The 22,616-nt window shown below is 51.6% G+C and overlaps 1 protein-coding gene across 3 annotated transcripts; it reads left to right on the top strand.

Annotated features, from left to right (window-relative positions):
• The first annotated feature begins 491 nt into the window (after positions 1-491).
• On the top strand, positions 492-11,206 carry LOC129016577 (TBC1 domain family member 3G-like). 3 transcript variants are annotated; one of them, XM_054455934.2, is made up of 15 exons: positions 507-618; positions 1,804-1,876; positions 2,037-2,119; positions 3,404-3,443; positions 3,927-4,004; positions 4,457-4,564; positions 4,895-5,004; positions 6,253-6,301; positions 6,827-6,947; positions 7,660-7,754; positions 8,149-8,214; positions 8,678-8,777; positions 9,147-9,299; positions 10,281-10,716; positions 10,760-11,025. In XM_054455934.2, the coding sequence occupies exons 2-15, from the start codon at positions 1,805-1,807 to the stop codon at positions 10,890-10,892; spliced, it is 1,644 nt and encodes a 547-aa protein (XP_054311909.2). In that variant the 5' UTR covers positions 507-618; position 1,804; the 3' UTR covers positions 10,893-11,025. The 3 variants fall into 3 exon arrangements, with proteins under 3 accessions (XP_054311905.2, XP_054311909.2, XP_054311906.2); XM_054455930.2 differs by having other exon boundaries at positions 492-618; positions 10,281-11,206; XM_054455931.2 differs by lacking the exon at positions 8,149-8,214 and having other exon boundaries at positions 10,281-11,206.
• The last annotated feature ends 11,410 nt before the right edge of the window (positions 11,207-22,616 follow it).

Consider the following 22,616-nt stretch of genomic DNA (forward strand, 5'->3'; position numbering starts at 1 on the left):
AGACTATCCAAGGGTCATGGAGAGAAATACCCAGTTAAAATATCACAAATGAAGAAGTGATACCATTAGAGACACTAAAAAGACCAGTAGGTAATAGTATTAGCTTTTGTATTCTGAGATCCAACAGCAGCAGTCACTTCCCTCCACCCCTATGTGTATCCCAGGACCACCCTGGGCAGGGAGGGCTGAAGTTAGGGAGCACCCATGGATGCTCTGATGCTGGCCCTGGGCCTCGGGGGTGACAGTGATGAGGAACTGGGTGCACACATGAGTGGGGCAGCCGGGCCTGGCCAGAGAAGCAACACACACGTGTACAGACGTGTTTACCCACATACACGTGTGCACGCACGTGCACAAACACATCGCAGGCAGGCATGTTGACGCCTCAGGCCGTGGAGGACCCTGACTATGGGCCCTGCTGACCCGGGCAAGGCCCCATTGTGATGCGTGCCATGACCTCAGAATGTCACTGGTGCTTAGCACCTATCCGCTCTCTGGCCTGCCTCAGTGTTCTACAGCAGTTACACACAGGCGGTGGTATCTGTGAGCAGCTCTGTGGACTCAAAAGTTTTCTCCCTTGAGAGGCATAACCCAGGCCAGCTGATTCATCAGAATCAGGTGAGTGTGACCTGCTCTCTTCCCTCCAGGTTGACTTGGGGACAGTGGTGACGGTGTGGGCGGTGTTAGCGTCTGTGGGGCAGCTACCGAGGAGGGTCATCCCTGAGCACTCACCAGGCGCCCGTTCTACACTGCCCGTGTAGACGATTGGCTCTTTCGTCCTCATGGTGGCTTCGTAGAGTGGGTGCTGTTCCCAAATGTACCCATTAGACAGATGAGACGTCTGGGGTCTGGGAGGCAGTAACCGGCCTGGGAATCCAGACGTGACCCTGAGTTTTGCTCTCAGCCCTGCCGTGTGCTGTGCTGGAATTCAGGCCTGAACCCTGTGACCTCCCTGCCCTAGATCCCAAATCTGCCCAGGTTTCCGATCCCGATGGGGCAGAGCCTGGCCCTGGCAGGGCCACTGGTATAGATCCACTGTGGGTGGGGTGAACAGGACGGTCCTCAGAACACGTCTGTGCCCTAAGCTGGGTCCTGATGGTCGCTGTGGGCCACACTGAACACACATGGTCCCTTGTCCGGGGGAGCCTGCTGCCCTTGGGCAGCCGTGGAAAATGAAGGAGCCCTGGAGGGCTGGCTGAGTGGAGACTATCTTCCCTTCTGTTCAAAGGGGTCCAGGCACTAGGGTTCTCCCCAGGTATTTCTTGCTCTGTGTGGTCCTCTCGAGGCCTCGCCCTCCTTTTGCCCTGAGTATTCCCAGGAGGGATGGTCCATCCAGGTGTTCTCCAGGACCAAGGACCCACTGTTCTTCCTCAGTGACCCAGGAAAATGAAGCCTCCTCCTCTAGGGACAGCTCAGAATGGTGGACTCCACAGTCTCTCTGCGAGAGACGTGGTTTCCATGAGTACAATAGATCTTTTTCATCCCCAAACCAAACACCCTCCTGCTCAACAGGCATTATTCCTAAAGTGCATTCACTGTTCAGACTGAAGGGCCACGGTAGCCAAAGTGATGAGCGGAGTAGAACCGAGCAGTCAGGAGAGATCTTGTTCCCTGTAGGAAACGGGGCATCTCTGTGGCCCTGAGCATCCCAGTGGCCACTGGGTCTGGCCCCATTTTACCTGGGGGCAGTGGTGGAATGGGGTTTACAGAGCCAGCCAGCATCTAGGAGCCCGGCGGGAGCGGTTCATGTGTTCTCCGAAGCTGTCAGGTACAGTGTAACATTTAGACAATTTTGTCTCACAGTATGGACACGGTAGAGGACGCGGACAGTTGGTGGGCACAAGAGCGAGAGGACATCATTATGAAATATGAAAAGGTACAAGTCAGTCTGCTTCTTGGAGGGAGGCCTCTTCCAGTGCGCCCTGGTCAAAGGGTCCTGGGCTCCCTAGGAGCACAGGGCAGGGACGGGTGGCCAATGCCCCCAGGCCCTTGCACCCTACCTTGGACCCCTCAGCAAGGCTCACTCTGGGCTACAGGGACACCGAGCTCAGCTGCCAGAGGACAAGGGGCCTGTGCCTGTTGGAATCTACGGCAACATTGATCACCTTGGAATTCTGCAGTGAGTCCTCTGCACTCCCCTCACCCCTAAAGCACCTGTCTCAGCTCAGGGATGGGTTTGCTTTTAGAAAGGCCTTTCTGACACAGGACATGTATCGCCATGTCAGGTCAACCTCCTTTCCAGGGACAGAACTCCTCCCTGGCTCCCCTGCAGGTCCAGCCCGAGGTTGTTGTTAGGCCAGAGGTGCGGGGCCCATCTAGGGAGCCGGTGGGAATGGAGACTGGGCTAGGTCAGGCACCTGGGCTCTCAGCAGTTCTGTCGGCAAGTGAGCACAAGAGGAGCAGGGCAGCCTGAGGGTCTGCAATGTCTACTTGGACACAACCCCAGTGAGATCCAAGGGTTGCGGCCACAGGGTGAGGGGACGCCTGGCCCAGCCTCGGGGCTGTTGTCCAGCAGTTCTCTGAGGGCCCACCTGCCCCTATTCTCCCCCATTCCCCTAGAGCTACAGCCCTCACTGTCCCATGAGGGGAAAAGACATGGTGACAATGGAGGCTGTAGCCCTAGGAGAATGGGGGAGAAGATGGGCAGGGCTCCATTCTGGGCATCTCACGGTGAGGCCGGTAGGCAGCAGGGCTTGTGGCTAAACACCCTGGGTCTGGTGCTGGGAAGGGATCTGGGGCCAGGTAAGAGGAGCCCAGCCAGGAGCCCATCCCTCCGGGATCATAACATGGAGAGACAGAGGATCCCTGGGGAGGTAGGGTGGGAGGGAGCTGATGAGCCGTGCCACTTCTGAAATGCAGGTGTGTGGCTCGGGTTCAGGGAGAGGCAGGTGGATGCTGGGAGGTCAGAACCTGCAAGGGCCTTGGGGCTGTCAAGTGGGATGGGCCCCTGGTACACCCAGAGTACACAGGGCAGGTCTCAGGGCAGGCTCCCTTGACCCTGGTGGGGTGATGTGGTCACTCCCTGAGGGACTCCTGTCAGGGACCGATTGCCCACCGTGGGCGACCCCCATCCCATCTCAGGGCTAACCTTTCTCAGCTCTAGCAGAAAGCACCACCTGGAGTCCAGGGCGGGCAGCCCCACTGGGCAGCCTGACCGCCTCCCATGCCAGGGGCCCCAGTAACCCCGGCCGGGCTGTCCCTGCACTCTTTCTTCTCCCAGGTCCTGCCCCTCCTGGGAGTCAGTCCCACAGGAAGACCCTTGTCCTCTTTTCCCTGTGCCTTCTCCTGGGCTGAGCCCTGAGCTGGATAGAGACAGAGCCAGTGCTTTCTAGGGATCTGCTCCCGGGCTGGGGTGGCTCCAGGCCCCGTGCAGGTCCTCAGCTCTGCCTGGGTTGCCTTACAGTGAGACGGAGCTGCCTCCTCTGGCTGCACAGGAGGTGAAGGTAAGAGCCTGATGCATGGAGGGGCTGGTCCAGGGATGTAGGGACTGGTCGGGTGGTCGGTGAGGCAGAGGAAGCAGCCGGCCTGGGCGGTGGTGGGTGAGGGCAACACGCTGTCACTGGGAGGGGCAGCAGTCCCTGCTGGACCTGACCCCAGGTTGCTGTTAACTTTGGCAGTTTGATAAAATTTTCAAAAGGAGAACCACAGTCCTGGCTTGGGGGTGGCTGCGTGCTTGTGTCAGGACCCCACCTAGAGGCTGGGACCTAAGACTGGTGTGTCTGTGGCCTGAGGATGGTACATCCCGGGGTCCCAAAGCCAGCCCACTGGTGCTCATTTGCTCAAAGGCTCTCAGCCCTTGAGGTCTGCCCTTCCCTGGCTCCTTCCAGCTGGGTCCCACCAGGGCTCCAGAGCCCAAGACCCAGCGTCCGCGGACGGCTCTGGGAAGCCTGGCAGCTCCGCTAACTCCAACATGTCTCATTTGACAGAATCGGCGGGAGATGAGACGGACGAGCAAGTGGAGGAAAATGCTGGGAGAATGGGAGACATATAAGCACAGTACAAAAGTAATGTGTGGGGGGAGAGGCCCCCGAAAGCACTCTCTGCAGAGACAGGGGACAGGCACCCATGGCTGTGGCCTGGCACCGTCAGCCTCTCAGAGGGCAGGTGGCACACTGTCCTCGCCCGGAGGACTGCAGGCCTGGTCGCCAGATTTCCTGTCTGTTCGTGCAAGCATCACCTTGCTGGGAGGGAATCTGAATCTAGGGCTGGGACAACCCAGAGCTCAAGGCTAGGGATGCCCTGGTGACCCGAAGGAAGGAAAAGGTTCAGATCAGAGTTTCGACTCTGAGTGTCCATCCACTCTTTCAGTCCTGGGAAGGGAGACCCTGTCCCAACTTGATTTCACCTCTACTGAGGAATCATGGGGCCAAAACCGACAATTTCCAGAATCCCCGGGCTCTGGTCCCCACTGGGGTCACCCTGTGGCCTGGGACACCAGATTGTTTTCTGCCCACAGCTCATAGATCGAGTGTACAAGGGAATTCCCATGAACATCCGGGGCCCGGTGTGGTCAGTCCTCCTGAACATTCAGGAAATCAAGTTGAAAAACCCGAGAAAATACAAGGTACGCTCAGCCAGAGCACAACAAACATGACAGGCCGTGTCAGGGGCCCAGGTCTCCAGCTGGAGGGAACGTCAAGACCACCCTGGGGGGCTGGGGGCAAAGGTCAGATGAACACCCTGGGCACACATGGTTACACAGTCACCACAGACAAACTCAGCTGTGGTGACCCTCCCTGGCTTCAGTAACAAGCCAAAATGCAGCTTTCTGGAGAAGGAAACCTTCCTTCTGTCCTTTCTTCCCGAAGTGCTGACTGTGGGCTGACTGCCACTGGGGGCAGGGAGTCTTCCATCTGTTCTGAGTCTGCTTCCTCCTCTTGGCCCTGCCCTGCAGATCATGAAAGAGAAGGGCAAGAGGTCATCTGAACACATCCACCAGATTGACCTGGACTTAAGCGGGACTTTAAGGAAGCATATCTTCTTCAGGGATCGATATGGAGCCAAGTAAGCCTACGGGAGCCACAGGGCCCCAGGGGAGATGGAGTGAACTAGAGGGATGGGGGCTTCCCCGGAGCAGAAGCCAGGGTCACCCAGGAGGGATGACAGAGCTGCCAAGAGCTCTCCTGGCCCAGGGAGCAGCCGGCACCATGAACCGAGCACCTCCCTGGTTCCAAGCCCTGGGTCAGACTGGAACATGTGGGGCCAGAACCCAGAAGGATCCTGAGGAGACAGAAGACAGCAAAGAAAATCATGCACAATGGTGAAAGGTGCTCTCCCTGACCTGTGCGGACCCATGGTAGGACCCATGGGAGAGTGGCAGGATAGAGGGCCCATGAGCCCCCCCAGGCAACAATGACAGCACCAAATGCTAGGAGAATTTGGGGTCCTGGAAACTCTCATCCAGGTCTGCTGGGAACATGACATGGCACAGCCACGTTGGCAGCCAGTTGGGCAGTGGCTCACAAAGCTCAGTGGACTTGAACCACGCATCCCCAAAGTGTCACAGATATTGAACCCACCGATTTGAAAACTGACATCCACATGAAACCTGCCTGCCAGGTTCACTGCTTGATTGCTCGTCACTCACACAGGGAGCCTTCGGGGACGGCCTTGAACACGGGAATGGGGAGAGCAAGGCTGGTCCTCCCGTCAAACGGAAGACCCAGTGAGAAAAGGGAAGGAGCCAGTGATGCCCGCACGAACGTGGGTGGATCCTAGATGCATTTTGCTAAGGGAAAGAAGCCAGATCCAATAAGCTACCATAGTAGGATTCCCATTCCTAGGTCATTCTGGAAAAGGCCAAACCATACGGACTGAGAAGCAGTCTGGGTGGCCAGGGGCTGATGGATTGGGGAGAGGCTGGGTGCATAGGGGCCACCCTGGAGACTTGGAGGATGAAGGATTCGCTCCAGGAGGGGCTGCGGCAGTGGCCAGGAGACGCTGCACATTGGTTTAGGACTGTGGAGGAACTGTACACCCACAGACTGAACAGGCATGTGTGCAAACTGAAAAAAAAAAATCATTCAGAGTGAAAAGGATCAGGCAAGTCACTGTACAACTGAGCTATTTGCATGTCACAGATGTGGATTTTACTGAAACATTTCTTCAACAGTCTCAGGCCCTGAAGAGCTCACTGCTTATCTGGTGAATCATCTGAACCTGAAACAGGATTTGCTGTTAGGCTGTGTAGACAAAGTGAAACTAACAGCATCTGCACAAACCAAACCATAGCCCCCTTTCTCTGTTTCCTAGGCAGCGGGAACTATTCTACATCCTCCTGGCATATTCGCAGTATAACCCGGTGAGTATTCCTGGCAGTGAGGTTCCTGGGCCGTATTTCCATATTCACAGGAGTGGGTGTCTGGTGGGGGTGTCGTTGCTTCTTTTAAAGTTAGTATTTGTGACCCACCAGGATATAGGAGGTAGGACTCCAGCTCACCACTGCCATAAACCTCCAAGCAAGGGAGTGGTCTCAAGGGGTCAAGCTGAGACACAAAGGAGTCAGGGCCTGGACTCCTGCTGTCACTTGGGCCTGACCACCACTTCTCAGAACAAGAAATGACGCCCTCCTCCTGGGGCTGCCCCAAAGCCCAGGAGCTTGGCAGCATCCCACACAGGATGGTGCTATCGGCAGACATTTTGGACAAGGTGCTGAAGTGCCTGATGGACTTGGCTCTTGTCGTGAAATGAATTTGCATCCTGAGGAAGCCTCTTCTTCAGAGGAAGCCTCTCCAGTCACCTCTGCCCTCTCCAATGACATGAGTCCTCCCAGGTGACCTCAGCCCTCCCAGGTGATGTCCATCCATGGTAACTCTGGCTCTTGCAGGAGGTGGGCTACTGCAGGGACCTCAGCAACATCGCTGCCTTGTTCCTCCTTTACCTGCCTGAGGAGGATGCATTCTGGGCACTGGTGCAGCTGCTGGCCAGTGAGAGGCACTCTCTGCAGGGTAAGTGAACAGCTGCCCCGGGGACCTCCTGCAGCCAGACCCGGGGATGGCCACCCTGGCCAGGTGATCACAGCTTTCAGCCAAGGCACCCTCCTTGTGTCGCCAGCTTGTTGGGAGACTTTAGGATGTCTCTGCTGAGGGTCCCACAGGAGTCCACGGCTGACCCCCAAAGCCCAAATCAGATGCCTTTCATCCCCATCAGCAGAGGGCATCTCATCCTCCCCGTGGCCACCCTCTGTGTCCTGGAGCCACACCCTCCGGCTCTGATTCGGTGCAGCTGACTCTCCCCTCCCTGAGAGTCCTCCTGCCCTCCAGCTGCCCGGGCTCCTGCTGCCATTGGTGCCCACGAATGGGCCGACCAAGCCCAGGTGGCAGCATCTCCCCAATCCCGTTCACTGGCCCGACCCCACTTCCAGGAGATGACCAGGAAGCCCAGCACCCACCCAGTTCTGGCCACCCTGTCGTGGCCTCAAAGTCAGGCTTGCCCTTTTTGCACCCTGGCCCAGGAGGCCTCCAGGAGAACCTCCAGCCAGGCTCCAGGGAATGTTCCCGCCCCACCTCCCCAGGGTAAAGGCCGCATGGTGGGGTCACCAGATGGGAGGGTGGGAGGCCTTGGGGTTTGGGGGCCTCTCCAGCTACCCAGCTCTTGCAGCTGATGGCCCCACATCTTGGGGGAAGGCTCTGATTTCATGATGGGCTGGGGGCTTCTCAGGATTTCACAGCCCAAATGGCGGGACAGTCCAGGGGCTCCAAGACCAACAGGAGCATGTGGTACCCATGTCACAACCCAAGACCATGTGGCATCAGGTGAGTTTGTGGTCCCCTCAGCTCTTCCCAGAGGCCCTGCCTCCCGTGGGGCTGTAGGAGCAGGGGAGCTGGAGCCCCTCATGGGGCTGGTGACTGGTTGAATCCCAGCCAGGGCCTGACCTGGGACTTCGGGTTCTCCGTGGGCTGGGAGTTGGTTTCCTTTCCTCCTCCTCTTCCTCCTGGAGGAGACAGAGGCACAGGGATGGGGGCCCAGCTACTGCAGAGCAGGGCAAAGGGCAGTGTGTCCACTGGGAGTGTGGGAAGGTGACAGTGTTGTGGGGAGCTCTGGACACCACCCAGTGTTCTCCACTAGGGGAAGGGTCTTCAGAGGCCTAGGAAGAGGGAGGTTTTTAGGGCAGCCCAGTGGCCTGAGCACCTCTGTTGCTTCCATCAGGACAAGGAAGGTCTATGTGGGCAGTGTTCCTCGTTAGGCTGCCTTATCTGGACACTGATTGATGGGGTAAGGAGGCATAGGGAGACCCTGGCTCAGGAACCCTCCATGCCCTGCAGTGCCCTGCTTCCCCAGCCCAGGGGTCTGGCTCACTCCCAGCCCACAGGAGGCTCAGGCGGGTCCCCAAAGGACACACAAGCAAAACCCTCTGCCCAAGAGGGGTCATCCCAGGGCAGTGGCTGGGGCTCAGGCCCAGCCTCATGGGCAGGCTGGGCCAGGACCCGACTTGAGAGGGCTCAGGGAAGCCTCAAGCCCTGGGCAAGCCCCTCTCTCCAGGAGCCACATCCCCACTCAAATGAGTGCCCCCCATGAGGAGCTGCAAGACCTTGTCTGACCCAGCATCCTGGAGGGCTCAGGCGACCCTCATGGGGAAGGTCACTGACTCTGGAGACTGAAGCCCCAGTGTGCGCAGCTCGAGCCACCAGCCCCAGCCTGGAAGGACCAGGTTCTTTCACACCTGCTGTCCCCACAGATCTCTCTCGGGCTCACCCTGCGCCTGTGGGACGTCTATTTGCTGGAAGGAGAACAGGTGTTGATGCCGATGACAAGCATTGCCTTTAAGGTTCAGCAGAGTAAGTCTATGTCCACCCAGTGGGGCCTGGGGAGCCCTGGGGTCAGACCCCGACTGGCCCGAGGGCAGCTTCCTCACCCTGTCCTCATGATCCTCAGTTCTGGCCCAGAGGGAGGTCTGGCCAGGGGGGCTGGGCAGGACACTGTGACACCAAGTCCATCCCCCACATGACCCAGATGAAAGTCCAGAGTGTGGTGCGCACTTCCCTGCCCAGGTCGCCCCCAGCCACAGTCTCCTGTGTATATCTGGATGCCTGGGGTGGCCACAAAAGGATCCGGCACCACCCAGTGGGAGACTGAAGTGGCCACGGGGTATGAGCTGTGACCATTCCCAGGTAACTCTCCTGGCCTGATATCCACCCTGTCCCTAGAGCGCCTCATGAAGTCGTCCAGGTGTGGCCTGTGGGCACGTTTTCGGAACCAGTTCGTTTACACCTGGGCCAGGGATGATGACACTGTGCTCAAGCATCTTAGGGCCTCTATGAAGAAACTAACGAGAAAGCAGGAGGACCCGCCACCCCCAGGTGGGCTCCAGTGCCATGTCCCCTCCCATGTCACCCTCTGGGGTAGTCAATAGTAGGGGAGTGCCCGGGACCCGCAACCCTACTACCTGGGCCTTCCTCTTCACCTTTTCTTCCTCCTCTTCCTCCTGCACTCTAAGAAAGTACAGGAGACCCACCGGTCCTCAGGGCAGGCGCTCAGTGCCTGTATACTGGACGTGCTGTGCACGCAGGAGGGGGATGTGGGCAAGACCCTCCAACAAGCCCCCTCCCACTTTCCACGGTGTCTTGCTCTCCCCCTCACAGGGCCCTCAAAGTAACTAGATGAGCCCAGACCCATTTGTGGGAGACCCCGCCCCTCCCTGCAAGCACCCACAGCCTCAGAGAGCAGCAGAGGCCCCTCACTCGTGCACGCTCCTCCAAGGTTGCCAGGACAACAAGCCTTGAGCCAGGGAGACAAGGGAATCAGTGTCCCTGACCCCCACAGCATTCAGGGAGAGGGCACAGGCGGGACCCCGGGCCCAGAGCCAGAGCCAAGAGTTCAGCCAGACGTGGGAATGGTCAGTCCTGGCATGGACTGGGCAGCCCAGGAGGGCAGAGGGTGTCCCATGTCCGGGCCCAAAAACCCACTGCAGAGACGGGTCCCCATGTGAGGTGGCAAGGGGCTGGGTGACAACCAAGGCCCCTCCCACCTGAGTTCTGACTGGGGGCCGTATCCCAGGCCCAACAGCCCTGGGACGAAGGTGTGTGGCAGGAAGCCCCCAGCCAGTCTGAATCCTGGGGGCAGTCCCAGGAGCCACCCGCCATGCCACGACAGCTTCCCCACGCCAGGCAGCACACACCCCTCCCTCTGGGATCAGCAGACTACAGGCGTGTCCTCAGTGTCAGGCCACGGGGGCCACACAGAGACCCCGAGGACTACAGAGATGCAGGCAGGTGGGGCCCAGCCCAGAAAGGCCTGCATGGGCTCACGGGAGACGCTGACCGCGTCTGTTTTCCTTTCAGCCAAACCCGAGCAAGGGTCCTCGGCATCCAGGCCTGTGCCGGCTTCACGTGGCGGGAAGACCCTCTGCAAGGGGGACAGGCAGGCCCCTCCAGGCCCACCAGCCCGGTTCCAGCGGCCCATTTGGTCAGCTTCCCCGCCATGGGCACCTCGTTCTTCCACACCCTGTCCTGCTGGGGCTGTCAGCGAAGACAACTACCCTGTGGGCACTCGGGGTGTACCCAGCCCGGCCCTGGCTCAGGGAGGACCTCAGGGTTCCTGGAGATTCCTGCAGTGGAACTCCATGCCCCGCCTCCCAACGGACCTGGATGTAGGGGGCCCTTGGTTCCCCCATTATGATTTCGAACAGAGCTGCTGGGTCCGTGACATATCCCAGGAGGACCAGCTGGCCACCTGCTGGCAGGCTGAACACCCTGCGGAGGGGGTGAGATTGGCTTTCACTGCACTGAGTCACAACGTGGGCATGGACTTCCCGGCCCTGCAGTGCACCCAGCACTGAATCCAACCAGGGCACCCCCTTCAGAGCTAGGGACGAGCAGCAGTGCGCTCCCACCTCAGGGCCTTGCCTCTGCTGCCTCCACTTGGAAAGTTCTCAGTTCCCTCCAGGTTTCTAGAAGCATCTGGGCCAGGGCTCATGGCTGGATAATTTCCCAAGGCTTAACAACCCAAGCAAGCTTCCCATCCTCGTTTTATTTTTTGTTAAACTTATGAAAATTTATTAAGAAAGTGTACAGCTCGAGAGACATTCAGAGATGGAACACACCAGCCCCCAGATCACAAAGCCAACCATGCCCAGCCCCTCCCAGCACCCCCAGCCCCACGACCAGCGTTCTGAATTCTGATGACACCGCGAGCCTGCCTTTGTACTTTAAACTCATGGAAGGATAACCACCTTCACGTTTTAAAATAAATGTTTCCTGTTGAATGATTTTAGATTTTAGACAGAAATATTCAAAAGGCACTACAGTGTCCTCTTACACCTTCCATCTGGCTGCCCCTAATAATGATGTTTTGCAGTCCCATGGCACATAAGGAATTTAGGCCGGGTGTGGTGGCTCACACCTGTAATCCCGGCAATTTGAGAGGTCGAGGTGGGAGGTTCAGGTTCACTTGAGTCTAGAAGTCTGAGACCAGCCTGGGAAGCATAGGCGGACCCTGTCTCTAGAGAAAAGTCAAAGAAATTAGCCAGGCATGGTGGTGTGTGCCTATAGTCCCACCTAGTCAGGAGGCTGAGGCAGGAGGATTGCTGGAGCCCATGAGTTCCAGGAAGCAGTGAGCCATGATTGCACCACTGCACTCCAGCCTGGGTGACAGAGTGAGACTTTAGCTCTTAAAAAAAAATTGAGAAATGTAACGCGAGTACAATCCTATTAACTAAATAATAATGTGAACTATTATCTAAGGTTATTAAGGCTAGAATTATCCCATTTTTGCCTAACTTCTTGTACCTGTCCGAAGATCCCACCTTGGACTCACCCTCTGCCTTCAGCTCATGTCTCTTCAGCTTCCTCCAGATGGTCCAGCAAACACACACCTGGGCTGAATGGTAGAGCTGATTGCTCATACACAAGGGTAGACCGGTGGGCAGGGATTTTCAAACTTTTGCAGTAAATGAGTTTTCCATGGTGTTCTGGAGAGCACCGTTTGAGAAACACTTTGATAGTGAATCTAGGCCTCAATATCCATCAGCTGCTCTAGCTTGAATTTTGTTCAAGCTCAGTGAAAACCTGCTCTGCATGTGCATGTGAAACGGGCAAGGATGAGTAAGCTGCAGATAAAGAAGACAGGACACAGGGGGTCTGTCTAAGCTCTATCTCCTGCCTGCAGCACTGACGGATCACATCCAATGCTTAGGGAATAGTGACCACGTGCTGGGCCAGCCCCGGGCTCTGAGGATCTGACAGTGAGTGACGCTGAGCCAGGCCTTGCCCTTGGGGAGCTCTCCAGCATACACCTCCCTCTCCCCTCCCAGCGCCCTGCAAAGCAGGCGTCAATGCCATTGTTAATGCACAGAGGAGGAACCTGACTGTTAGACCTGGGTTTTCCAGGGTTGCACGGCTTCTGGGAGACAGATGTGACCCTGACGGCAGGGCACAGGCCAGTGTAATGCCAGGATGGAATGAGCTGTGATCTGTGCCATGTAGAGGCGTGGGCCAAGGTGGGACTGACTGATGACCAGGTCAGCCAGGTTGCTGAAAATCCTCTTGGGTCCTCACCTGCCAGCTCCCAGGAGTCCGGAACTTCCAGGAGAATTGTGGCAGGTCCCCTATCCTCAGCTGGGTGGGCCTGGATAGAACAGCAAGGCGAGGGCACATTTCCCCAGCCATTCCCTCCAGGCACAGCTGTGACCTGCTCATTCCAATTTTTTGGAAATATTTCCACACACACACAGAACTGCAAATAGCAGTGGATATGGTGAGAGGTGTTTGGACGTAGGATACGCAGTATTTTGGAGGCAGAGCCAGGACTTGCCGATGGGTTAGCTGCAGGGCTTGAGCAGGGAAGGAGAGTCGAGGATGATGTGTTCAAATCGGTTCACTCACCTTCTGTGTGCCGCGCCTGTGCTGGGCACTGGGTGAGACAGATGAGCACAGGAGCCCCAGGCTGGGGGAGATGTCAGGGGAAGCCCAGAATGTCTGTGCAGGGTAGGAAGCCCAGAGTGTCTACTGGGAGCTGAAGGCTTATGTCCACCTGGGTGCCGTCCAGGCTCTCTGCATGTAGAAGTATACGCTGAGCTGCCTGGAGGAGGAGCAGCTGCTGTTGGTGGTGACCAGCACGTTCAGGAACGGAGACTGCTCTGTCAACAGAGAGGGGGATGGCCTGAGGTCTGGATGGTGTAGCGGGTGGTAGGGCCCAGGAGGACCCAGGAAAGGGTCTCAGGGATGCAGAACATCCTACTGAGGGTGTTTGGGAGTCAGTGCTCAGGTCACTCTGGGTCACTCAGGTCATTTGCCAGCCTCTGTCATAATTATTGCCATATGAGAGTTCCACCTTTCCTATGACATATTTTATATATTTCTATGAATGGCCTACTTGTTTGTATTTATGAATTTATGTTTAAAGGATGGGCGGGGGTGCTCGAGAGGTCCCCAGGAGATTCCCTCTGGGGAGAGAGGGGCCCACCCCTTCCCAGCAGCCCTCTGAGCCCCCTGATCGCTTGGCCACAGCCCCTGCCTGGAGAAAGCATCCCCCTCGGAGATATATGGATATCAGAAGAAACCTTTCTCTGTCACCAGGACAAATCCTGTTCTTATTTGAACCAAGGCCAGTTTTCCTAATGAATGCAGGGAGGACAGCACAGACCAGTGAAACCAGCAGATAATCCATAAGACTCTATCCCAGAGCTGGGAAATCTCCTTCCCTGCCAAAACTTTTCCTGAAAGTTCTAAGAATGAGGCAAACAGTTTAAGTCTCTCTTGCATTGTCCTTTTAGTGAAAGAGTTCAATAAGGAAGGAGAGGAAGTGGAGCAGATGCTTAGTTTCCAAGCTGGAAAAGTGGCCCGTGGTTAACCAAGACTGGATGTAAAAGCACAGGTAGCCACGGGTCCAGGTGAGCCGGTCCTCTGATGGCATGGCTGCTAATGCCAGCAGATGCTCCCGTCCTCTCCTTTCAAAGACTGACTTCTTCTGGTCTTTCATTCGTTAAAATAAAATTGACAGGGCATCATCCAAGAAGCTCTACACTTTCCCTTCCCTGGATTTCAGACTCTAGATTCTGCTGAGATTTGAGCTTCACGGTGAACACATTCTTGGTGTGCTTGCTGCTGAGGGGTGTGGAGGACAGAGAGATGGTGAAATGGCAAAGTGGCTCTTGAGCGTGGGTGGGGGAAGCCCCCACATTTCTGAGTCAGTGCCACCTGGACACTACCCTTGGAGCATCCTGCTGAGGTGGCCATTCGGGTTTTCCTTCCTTTCCTTTTATTCCACTGTTTCTGAATCACGAATAAAGATCCGAGGCAAACAGCACATTCAGATCCCCAAGCTCTACACCTTCAGTGTGACCAGGGACGTGCACCACTTCAGGCTCATGCAGGACTCACAGACTTTGGACCTCAGCTAAGGGACCTGCTTCTCTTCAGCACATGGGGCTTGTTTGTGTTGGGGTCTGAGCCCTGAGCACATGGTCAAGGAGACCCCCAGGTCTTTCTGAACAGAGACAGCTGGCCTGGGGGCCTCCCTCTCACTGCATGCAAGAGTCTGTTAGGGTGGCTGTCTTGCTTCTAGGTGTTGGGAAATTCAATTTAGGTCCCTAAAAATGAAAAGCCCCAGGACATCTCCGTGGCTTGGGATCCACAGGAGAGCATCATTGATGCTGGGGATATCTTAAACATGTAGAAACCCGCAGGACTACCTTAGACAGGGCACGGGGCACAGCACCTGGGGATGCAGAGTGGAGAGTTCACCACTACAGCCTGGAATCGCCTCTGTGATGCCTTCTTCATGATACTTGGCTGCCTTCGCGGCTGGAAGGCTGACGCCCAGATCCCAATGTGGCCACAGGCTAGCAGCTTGCTTCACCTTCCTGAACTGCAATTTCTCCATCTGAGCCTTTCTCCCAAGAGGAGTGTCCAGGCTCACTTAGCCCATATGGGCCAGAAACCCCGCACGGTGCCCGGCACACAGTAGGCCCTCGGCAGATGCTGCCCCCTTCTGCCTCCACCACCCTCCTGGGGCTCCCTCCTGAAACAGCCTCCCTCAGCGCCTCGAGTCTTGCACCCTAACAGGCTCTTGCATGCAGTGAGAGGGAGGCCCCCAGGCCAGCTGTCTCTGTTCAGAAAGACTTGGGGGTCTCCTTGACCATGGGCTCAGGGCTCGGACCCCAACACAAACAAGCCCCGTGTGCTGAAGAGAAGCAGGTCCTTTAGCTGAGGTCCAAAGGCTGTGAGTCCCACATGAGCCTGAAGTGGTGCAGGTGCCTGGTCACACTGGAGGTGTAGAGCTCGGGGATCTGAATGTGCTGTTTGCCTCGGACCTCAAACATCTCACAGGCTGCCTGGAAGAAGGTGGAGCAGACTGGGGTTAATGGTCAGCAGCAGCAGCATCCCCACCACTGGGGCTACCACTTTTAGGCCCTTACCATGGGCCAAACACTGAGCCGTGTGCTTTGTGTAACTTCTAAGCACACTTACCTCATAGGGTGACAGCAAACACTCGAAGAGGTGCCTGGGCTTGGCACATAGTAGCTATTGCTACTATTAGGAATGTTGTTTTGTCTTTGTTTTTGTTTTGAGACAGGGCCTCACTCTGTCACCCAGGCTGGAGTACAGCAGTGCCATCATAGCTCACTGAAGCCTCAACCTCCCTGGGGTCAAGCAGTCCTCCCACCTCAGTCTCCCAAGTAGCTGAGACTACAGGTGTGCACCACCAAGCCCAGCCAATTTTTTGTATTTTCAGTAGAGACTGATTTTGCCAAGTTGCCCAGGCTGGTTTTGAACTCTGGGGCTCAAGCGATCTGCCCACCTCAGCCTCCCAAAGTGCTGGGATTTCAGGCGTGTGATACTGCGCCCAGCCATTATGAATGTCAATATTGACATGATCTTGTATCCTCATGCCCACACTGGGAGAGGTCTGATTGTCCCCATGTTCCTGCTGTGGAACCACATGGAGGAGGCCTATGTCATCCCAACAGCGCAGAAGCACAGCCTGAGTCTCTTCTTTGGCTGAGCCAAGGGCGTGCTGGAGAGGCCTGAGAGAAGAAGGAGCAGCCCTTGTGACCAGCGCCTTTTCAGTTCAGAAGGAACGTCTCCTCTTGTTTACGTGACTTGGCTGAGCTTGCTACTTCTGCTTTGAGAGTCCAATACCACGATCAAGACTTTAATTATCCCCAATTTACAGATGATGAAACCACATTGGGCAGGAAAGAAAGTCACCCCAGGAGAGCGAGTTGGACCTGGGCACTGGCTGAGGACAAAGTGGAATGATAATTTGGGATGTAGCTTGTTAAGGAGCCTCACAAGTGTTCTTGTGATCCAGGTGTTGAGAGGATAGAGCAGAAAGGTTGCCAGGGAGATGCAGGTAGGGTGCACTGCGAGAGTAGGAGAAATTAAAGAGAACATGCAACAAAGCCTTGGAACACCGGGAGGGGGATGGACCACCCGGTTTTGTGCTACGGGAGAAGAGAGCAAGAAAAGGAATCTGTGTTCAATCCTGGCAGCCTGCAGGAGAAGCAAATGCTCTTCATTTTGTTCATCAGCGGCGAGACTGGCATCCCTGTAGCTTTGGGAAACCAGGCTAGTGTGGATGCCAGCTCACTCCAGCGGGCCTGACTGGGAGACCTTGGGCTCGGGTTCTGGTCTGGGGCTCCTAGGCCTGATGGGAGGACAGTTCACCCCAGGTTTCCTGTACTTCAGCTCGTATCCAGATGATGGTAATTGTTGAAATGAGAGACTCAAAAGAAGCTGGAACCTGAACTTTCTTGTTGTCCCATGTGGACAGCTGTGTTCAGTTTCGGGTTCTACCTCTTGCTGTCTGTGTGTTCTTAAGAACACACTTAAGCCTTTCTGAGTCTCATTTTCTTCATTTATAAAATAAAAGACATAACATTTATGCCAGATATTGTCCTCAGGATTAAATGGGAAAATGAGCAAGCCTCTTGTGCATTCCCCTGGCATCCAGTGGGTGGAGGCCAGAGAAGCTGTTAAACATCCTGCCAGGCACAGGACAGCCCCCATCACAAAGAATTGACTGGATCCTGATGTCAGTAAGGCAGAATTGAGGATCCTTCATGTGGGGGAAAAAGAATAAACTCAGAAGCTTGGCAGATCTCAATTCAAACCCTGGTTGTATCACCTCTAGCTGAGTGACCTTAGGCAGGTCTATGAACTCTCTGACACTCGGCCTCCTCATTGGTAGAATGAGGTAGATAAAAATGCCAAGCTCACCCAGAAATAACCGCATGCATATATGGTCAACCGATCTTTGACAAGGTCATCAAGGATACACAATGTAGATTCTTTTATTCCTTTACTTTCTTAATAGACTTGCTTTCACTGTACTCTAAAAAAAATGCACAACGTAGAAAGGAAACTCTCTTCAATGAATGGTGTTGGGGAAACTGCTTGAAAAAGAATGAAATTGCACACTTGTTTTACATCATATACAGAAAATTAGCTCAAAATGCATTAAAGATTTAAATGTAATATCTGAAACCATGTAAATCCTAGAAGCAAACATAGGGAAAAATCTCCTTGCCATTGGTCATAATTGGCAATTTTTTTTTTGCTATAACACCAAAGCACAGGCAACAAAAGCAAAAATAAATAAATGGGACTACATCAACCTTAAAAGGTATTACACACCAAAGGAAACCATGACAAAATGAAAAGGCAACCTACAAAATGGAAGAAAATAGTTGCAACCCATATATTTGATAAGGGGTTAATTGAAAATATATGAGGAATTCACACGACTCAATACCAAAACTTAATAAATACATCAATAACCCAATTAAAAATAGGCAAAGTACCCCAATGGACTTTTTTCTCCAAGGAAGACATACAAATGGCCAGCCAGCATATGAAAAGGTGCTCAACACCACTAATCATCAGAGAAATGCAAATCAAAACCACAATGAGATATTGCTACATAGGATAGGACAGCTGTTATAAAAAATGACAAGAGATAACAAGTGTTGGCGAAAGCATAGAGGAAAGAGAACCCTTGTACACTGTTGGTTGGAATGTAAAGTGGTATAACGTTCATGAAAAACAGTATGGAGCTTCCTCAAAAAATCAGAAGCAGAACTACCATACAATTCAGCAATGAAGTTAGAATGTTGAAGAGAGATCTGCGCCCCATGTTTATTACAACACTATTCACAATACCCAAGATATGGAAACAGCCTAAGTGTCCAGCAACAGATGAATGGATAAATAAAATATATATAAACAATGGACTATTAGCCATTAAAAAGAAGAAACTCCTGTCCTGGATAAACCTGGAGAACATTACGCTAAGTGAAATAAGCCAGACACAGAAAGACAAGTTTTGTATGATCTCACTTCTATGTGGAATCTAAGAGAGTCAAACTCATAAAAACAGATAGTAGAATGGTGGTTGCCAAGGGCTGGGGGTGGGGAAAATGGGAAGCTATTAACCAAAGGGTGTAAACTTTCAGTTATAAGATGAACAAATTCTGGAGATTTAATGTACAGCATAGGTGGTAATGGACGTAATAAATTTGATTGTGATAATTGGTACACAATATATACATATATGAAATCATCACATTGTATGCATTAAATATACACAATCCTTGTCAACTAAGTATTTAAAAAATTTATTCTTAAATGCCTAGGTCATAAGAATTCTGATAAAGACAACAACATACATGAAGGGACCTACTACACAGAAGGTCCTAAATAGGTTCGTTTTATTTTATTTCAACTCTGGCAGATGTAGACTTATTGCAAAAGAATGTAGAATACACTTGTGCACAAAGCATTATCTATATGATGATTAAATATCCTGCATACATGCCATGCCATTTCTATTCCTCATTCAATGGATAAAAAAAGCAGAACCAGCCTTCTGGTGGTCACAAAACATTTTGACATGAGAAAGGCTGATCATGAGCAATTTGGCAATGTACAGCCCAGAGCATGCATGCCCTTTGACCCACAGCTACCATGATGTCATGTCTAGCGATTAGTCCTAAGGAGATGATCAGAGATGTGTAAAGAGATTTCATTCTAACAGCATCCTCTGTAGTGGTATATGTCAGGGGCTGGCAAACCATGTCCAGAGGAGCAGGCTGCATCTAGTCCACCACCTGTTTTTGTAAAGTTTACCAGAACACAGTCATGCCCATTCATTTACAAATTGTGTATGGCTTCTTTCCCTGCAACAGCAGAGTTGAGTGTTGTACCAGAAACCTATGGCCTGCAGAGTTTAAAATATCAACCCTTTGGCCTTTTATAAAAAAAGTTTACTGACTCCTGGTGAGTACATTAAGAAAAAGTTAGAAAAACCTAAATCTTCAAGAGTGGAGAATTAGAAAATAAGACATGTTGTATATAAGACAAACTGTTTGTGTGTGTGTTTATTTCTAAATATATTATTTTGAAATAATGTTGTCGACATATGTTGCAGGTCTTAAAAATTGTTCAATATATAGTGTTAATCAAAAAACAGCAAATAGTAAAATGTAGACAGAACGTGATTGTGCATTTTGTGCATACACCAACAGAAAAGGGTGCTGGGAAACCTGTGGACCAACATACTAAGTGTGGTTCTTTTGATGGTGGTTATCATGGATTTTTAAAAATCTTCCTGGTTTTCCGTACATTCTGACTTTCCTCTAATGAGTATGAATAAATACGTATTTCTTGAGGAATGTGAAAATAACTTTATCTTCCCAGATTTCTCATAATTGAAAATGTTGGAATAAATGGTCCTGGGACAGATCTTTCCACTGAGAAGGGCAGAAGGGAAACCCTGGGGATTCAGCTGGGTTTCTGTTGCATTTCTAGTAACACACAGTTGTGAAAGGCCAGTGTTGGCCACTCCCCAGGACAGTCTGGGGTAGAGGAGGCCAGGATTTAACTACTTGAGGTACCAGGGAACAGATGTGGCCACAGCCCTTCCCGACTCACTGTTTTCCCTTCCACAGTCCCTGTCTTCTCTTCACTGATGCACATAGATGCTTGACCAGAGGAGAGATTTAGTTTTCATCCGAGGATTATCTGTTATGTTGCAGTTCTGAAATTCCCATAATGTTTAAGCTAGAACACAAGTGATTTCATTATCTCCAATGTGTATGGCTTGATATAAATATATTCCATTATGTAGCACCTTAAATCCAGATAAAACATAAGGAATTTCTATTCCCTGTTTGTATGATCAATGTTAATAATATAAGAAAATCTAAAAAGAAGCTATTTCCTATATTACAGTATGAAATAAATATGCTGAATGATTTGTTTTGGGGGGTGGAAAGGTGTAAGACTGAAGAGGGTGCCTGTGGGGAACAGTGATAGGAGTCCTTTCTTAAGGGTTGGGTTTTACATATGTCTTTTAAAATAGATGATATCACTAATAAATTATCTGTGGGCATCATGAAAAAAGTGTATAATGTACAACTTTATGAGCTTGACAGTTGGTGAAAACTTTTCCGTTTAAAATTTTATTTGGCCCTCCCCAAAAGAAATGTTTATTTATGAGTATTAGGATAGTTCCAGTAGTAATGCCTCAAAAGAACCAGGAGGTATAGTGTTGTCTAAAATGTGGACTCAGGAGCCAGACTGCCTGGCTGTGCAATTAGCCTTGTCATTTCCTAGATATGTGGCAAGTTAATTAACTTCTCAGTGTTCTTAGCTGTAGAATGGGGATAATCATAATATACATCTCAGGGTTATATTAAAAAGTGAAAAAGTTAATTTTGTAAAGCACTTAGAGTGATATCTGGCAAATAAAAGTGTTTATAAAAGTAAACCCTATGAAAGTGTTTACTCATTAAATACAATAATCTGAAACCATTAGTGATTTAAACATTTGTGGCTGACTTGGTAATGTTTATGAAAATAAATACTGTCTTTATAATCTTTGACCTTATTTTACTCCTAGGAATTTATTGTCCAGTAAACATTTTCACAGGCAAAAATATTACTATAAAATCATGTTTATTACATCAATCTGTGCAAAACAAAAAAATACACAATTAAAATGGCCATCAAAAGGAGTATTGATTAAATGAATGATAGTAAATCCATTCATTAGTAATCATATTATCCAAAAAGAATGAGGCATATTTATGTGACACGGGAAGATCCACAACTAATGTTAAATGGTAAAAGATATAAAATGTTATGCCCAATAAAATACTTTCTGTGAGAGTATGTTAATTTATGCAAGTGGCGCCAATGTGGAGGGTTTATGCTAATTTCATTATACCTCACAGACAGACCTGGGCTCTCCCACTCATCATCTATGTGGCCTGGGGTAAGTCATTGAACTGCTGTAAGCCTCAGCTTCTTCATCTGTCAGGCAGTGATACCCTGACTGCTCTGCAGGGTAACTCTGAGATTTAAACGTGATCATCTCAGAATATGCCTGGCAAACAGTAGGAGCTCAGAACTTGATGTTTTTTTCCTACAGCAACTGCTGTAGGGGATAGTAGCTAATGCAAGAGGTTGGTAAATCCTTATATATAGCAAATATTGTAGAAACATAACTACATGCTACTACTTTATCAAAACCTCTCCCCACCCTTTTTTTTTCCCCTGAGACAGAGTCTCACTCTGTTGCCCAGGCTGGAGTGCAGTGACACCATCTCGGCTTCGCTCACTGCAACCTCTGACTCCCGGGTTCAAGTGATTCTTGTGCCTCAGTCTCCCAAGTAGCTGGGATTACAGGCATGTGCCACCATGCCCAGGTAATTTTTTTGGTATTTTTAATAGAGATGGGGTTTCTCCATGTCGGCCAGGCGGGTCTCCAGCTCCTGGCCTCAAGTGATCTGCCTGTCTCGGCCCCCCAAAGTGCTTCCTCAAACCTCTTCTATCCAGTAAAACAGCCTCACTGGGTCAGTGGATATCATGTGGCTGCCTCACATTTTTACTTTATAAAAGGTCATCCTGAGGCCATTCGAAAGTATGAATCAAAACACTTTAGGAACAGGGCCACAGGTTTGCATGAGGCTTGTCATGGACCTCCAGGATGAAGACCAAAGGAATTGTGCAATTTCTAGTGGAATCATTTACACTTAAGATCTTATTTATCAAAAGACTGCTTGCTGTGAGGTAGGAATTCTTAACCCCAATTTGCAGAAACTGAGACTTTGCCTGACACCACAGAGCTAGGAAAAGGTGGGCATAAGATCCTCACCAAGTCTGACTTCCAAAGGAAGATTTGAAAAGAAACCTCCTTGCTACCTGCCAAATCTCTGTAGAGCCAGCAGCCATGTTCCCACATGAAACAGGACAATGACAACAGCACCAGGAATAGCTACTCCTGGTCAGATCCCCTCATGAGCTCAACCCCGCAGGATGGGGACACCGGGCCCTGCTTAGGGGAAAGGAAGGGGGTTTGTAGAGGAAGCCCAGCCAGCCAAGCAACCAGAGATGGGAAAAACCCATTGGGAGGAACTTGCTTGCTCTAGCTGGGCTTTGCAAAGAACAGGAAAAGATGAGTCTGCACAGACAGAAATGGTCTAGAATGGCTGAATGTTTCATGTAGAAATTTTATGATTAATACACTTGTACCATTTCTTAGAATCATTTGCTTGTTTAATTCCAGTCCATCAAGTGATAATTTTATTGATATTTAGAGGCTCCTCAGTTAATTTCTGTGGGATTTTTGGTTATATTTAATAAGGAAAATAATATGAAATGTCTAAGAAAAAA

Source organism: Pongo pygmaeus, chromosome 19 (genome assembly GCF_028885625.2).
Source record: "Pongo pygmaeus isolate AG05252 chromosome 19, NHGRI_mPonPyg2-v2.0_pri, whole genome shotgun sequence".
NCBI lineage: Eukaryota > Metazoa > Chordata > Mammalia > Primates > Hominidae > Pongo > Pongo pygmaeus.

Bases quoted from the DNA above. Each gene is read 5' to 3' on its own strand.
- LOC129016577 (XM_054455934.2), top strand. From the start codon at position 1,805: ATGGACACGGTAGAGGACGCGGACAGTTGGTGGGCACAAGAGCGAGAG. The intron at 8,215-8,677 runs GTAAGGAGGCAT...CTGTCCCCACAG, and splicing joins TCTGGACACTGATTGATGGG to ATCTCTCTCGGGCTCACCCT. The intron at 8,778-9,146 runs GTAAGTCTATGT...CCCTGTCCCTAG, and splicing joins TGCCTTTAAGGTTCAGCAGA to AGCGCCTCATGAAGTCGTCC.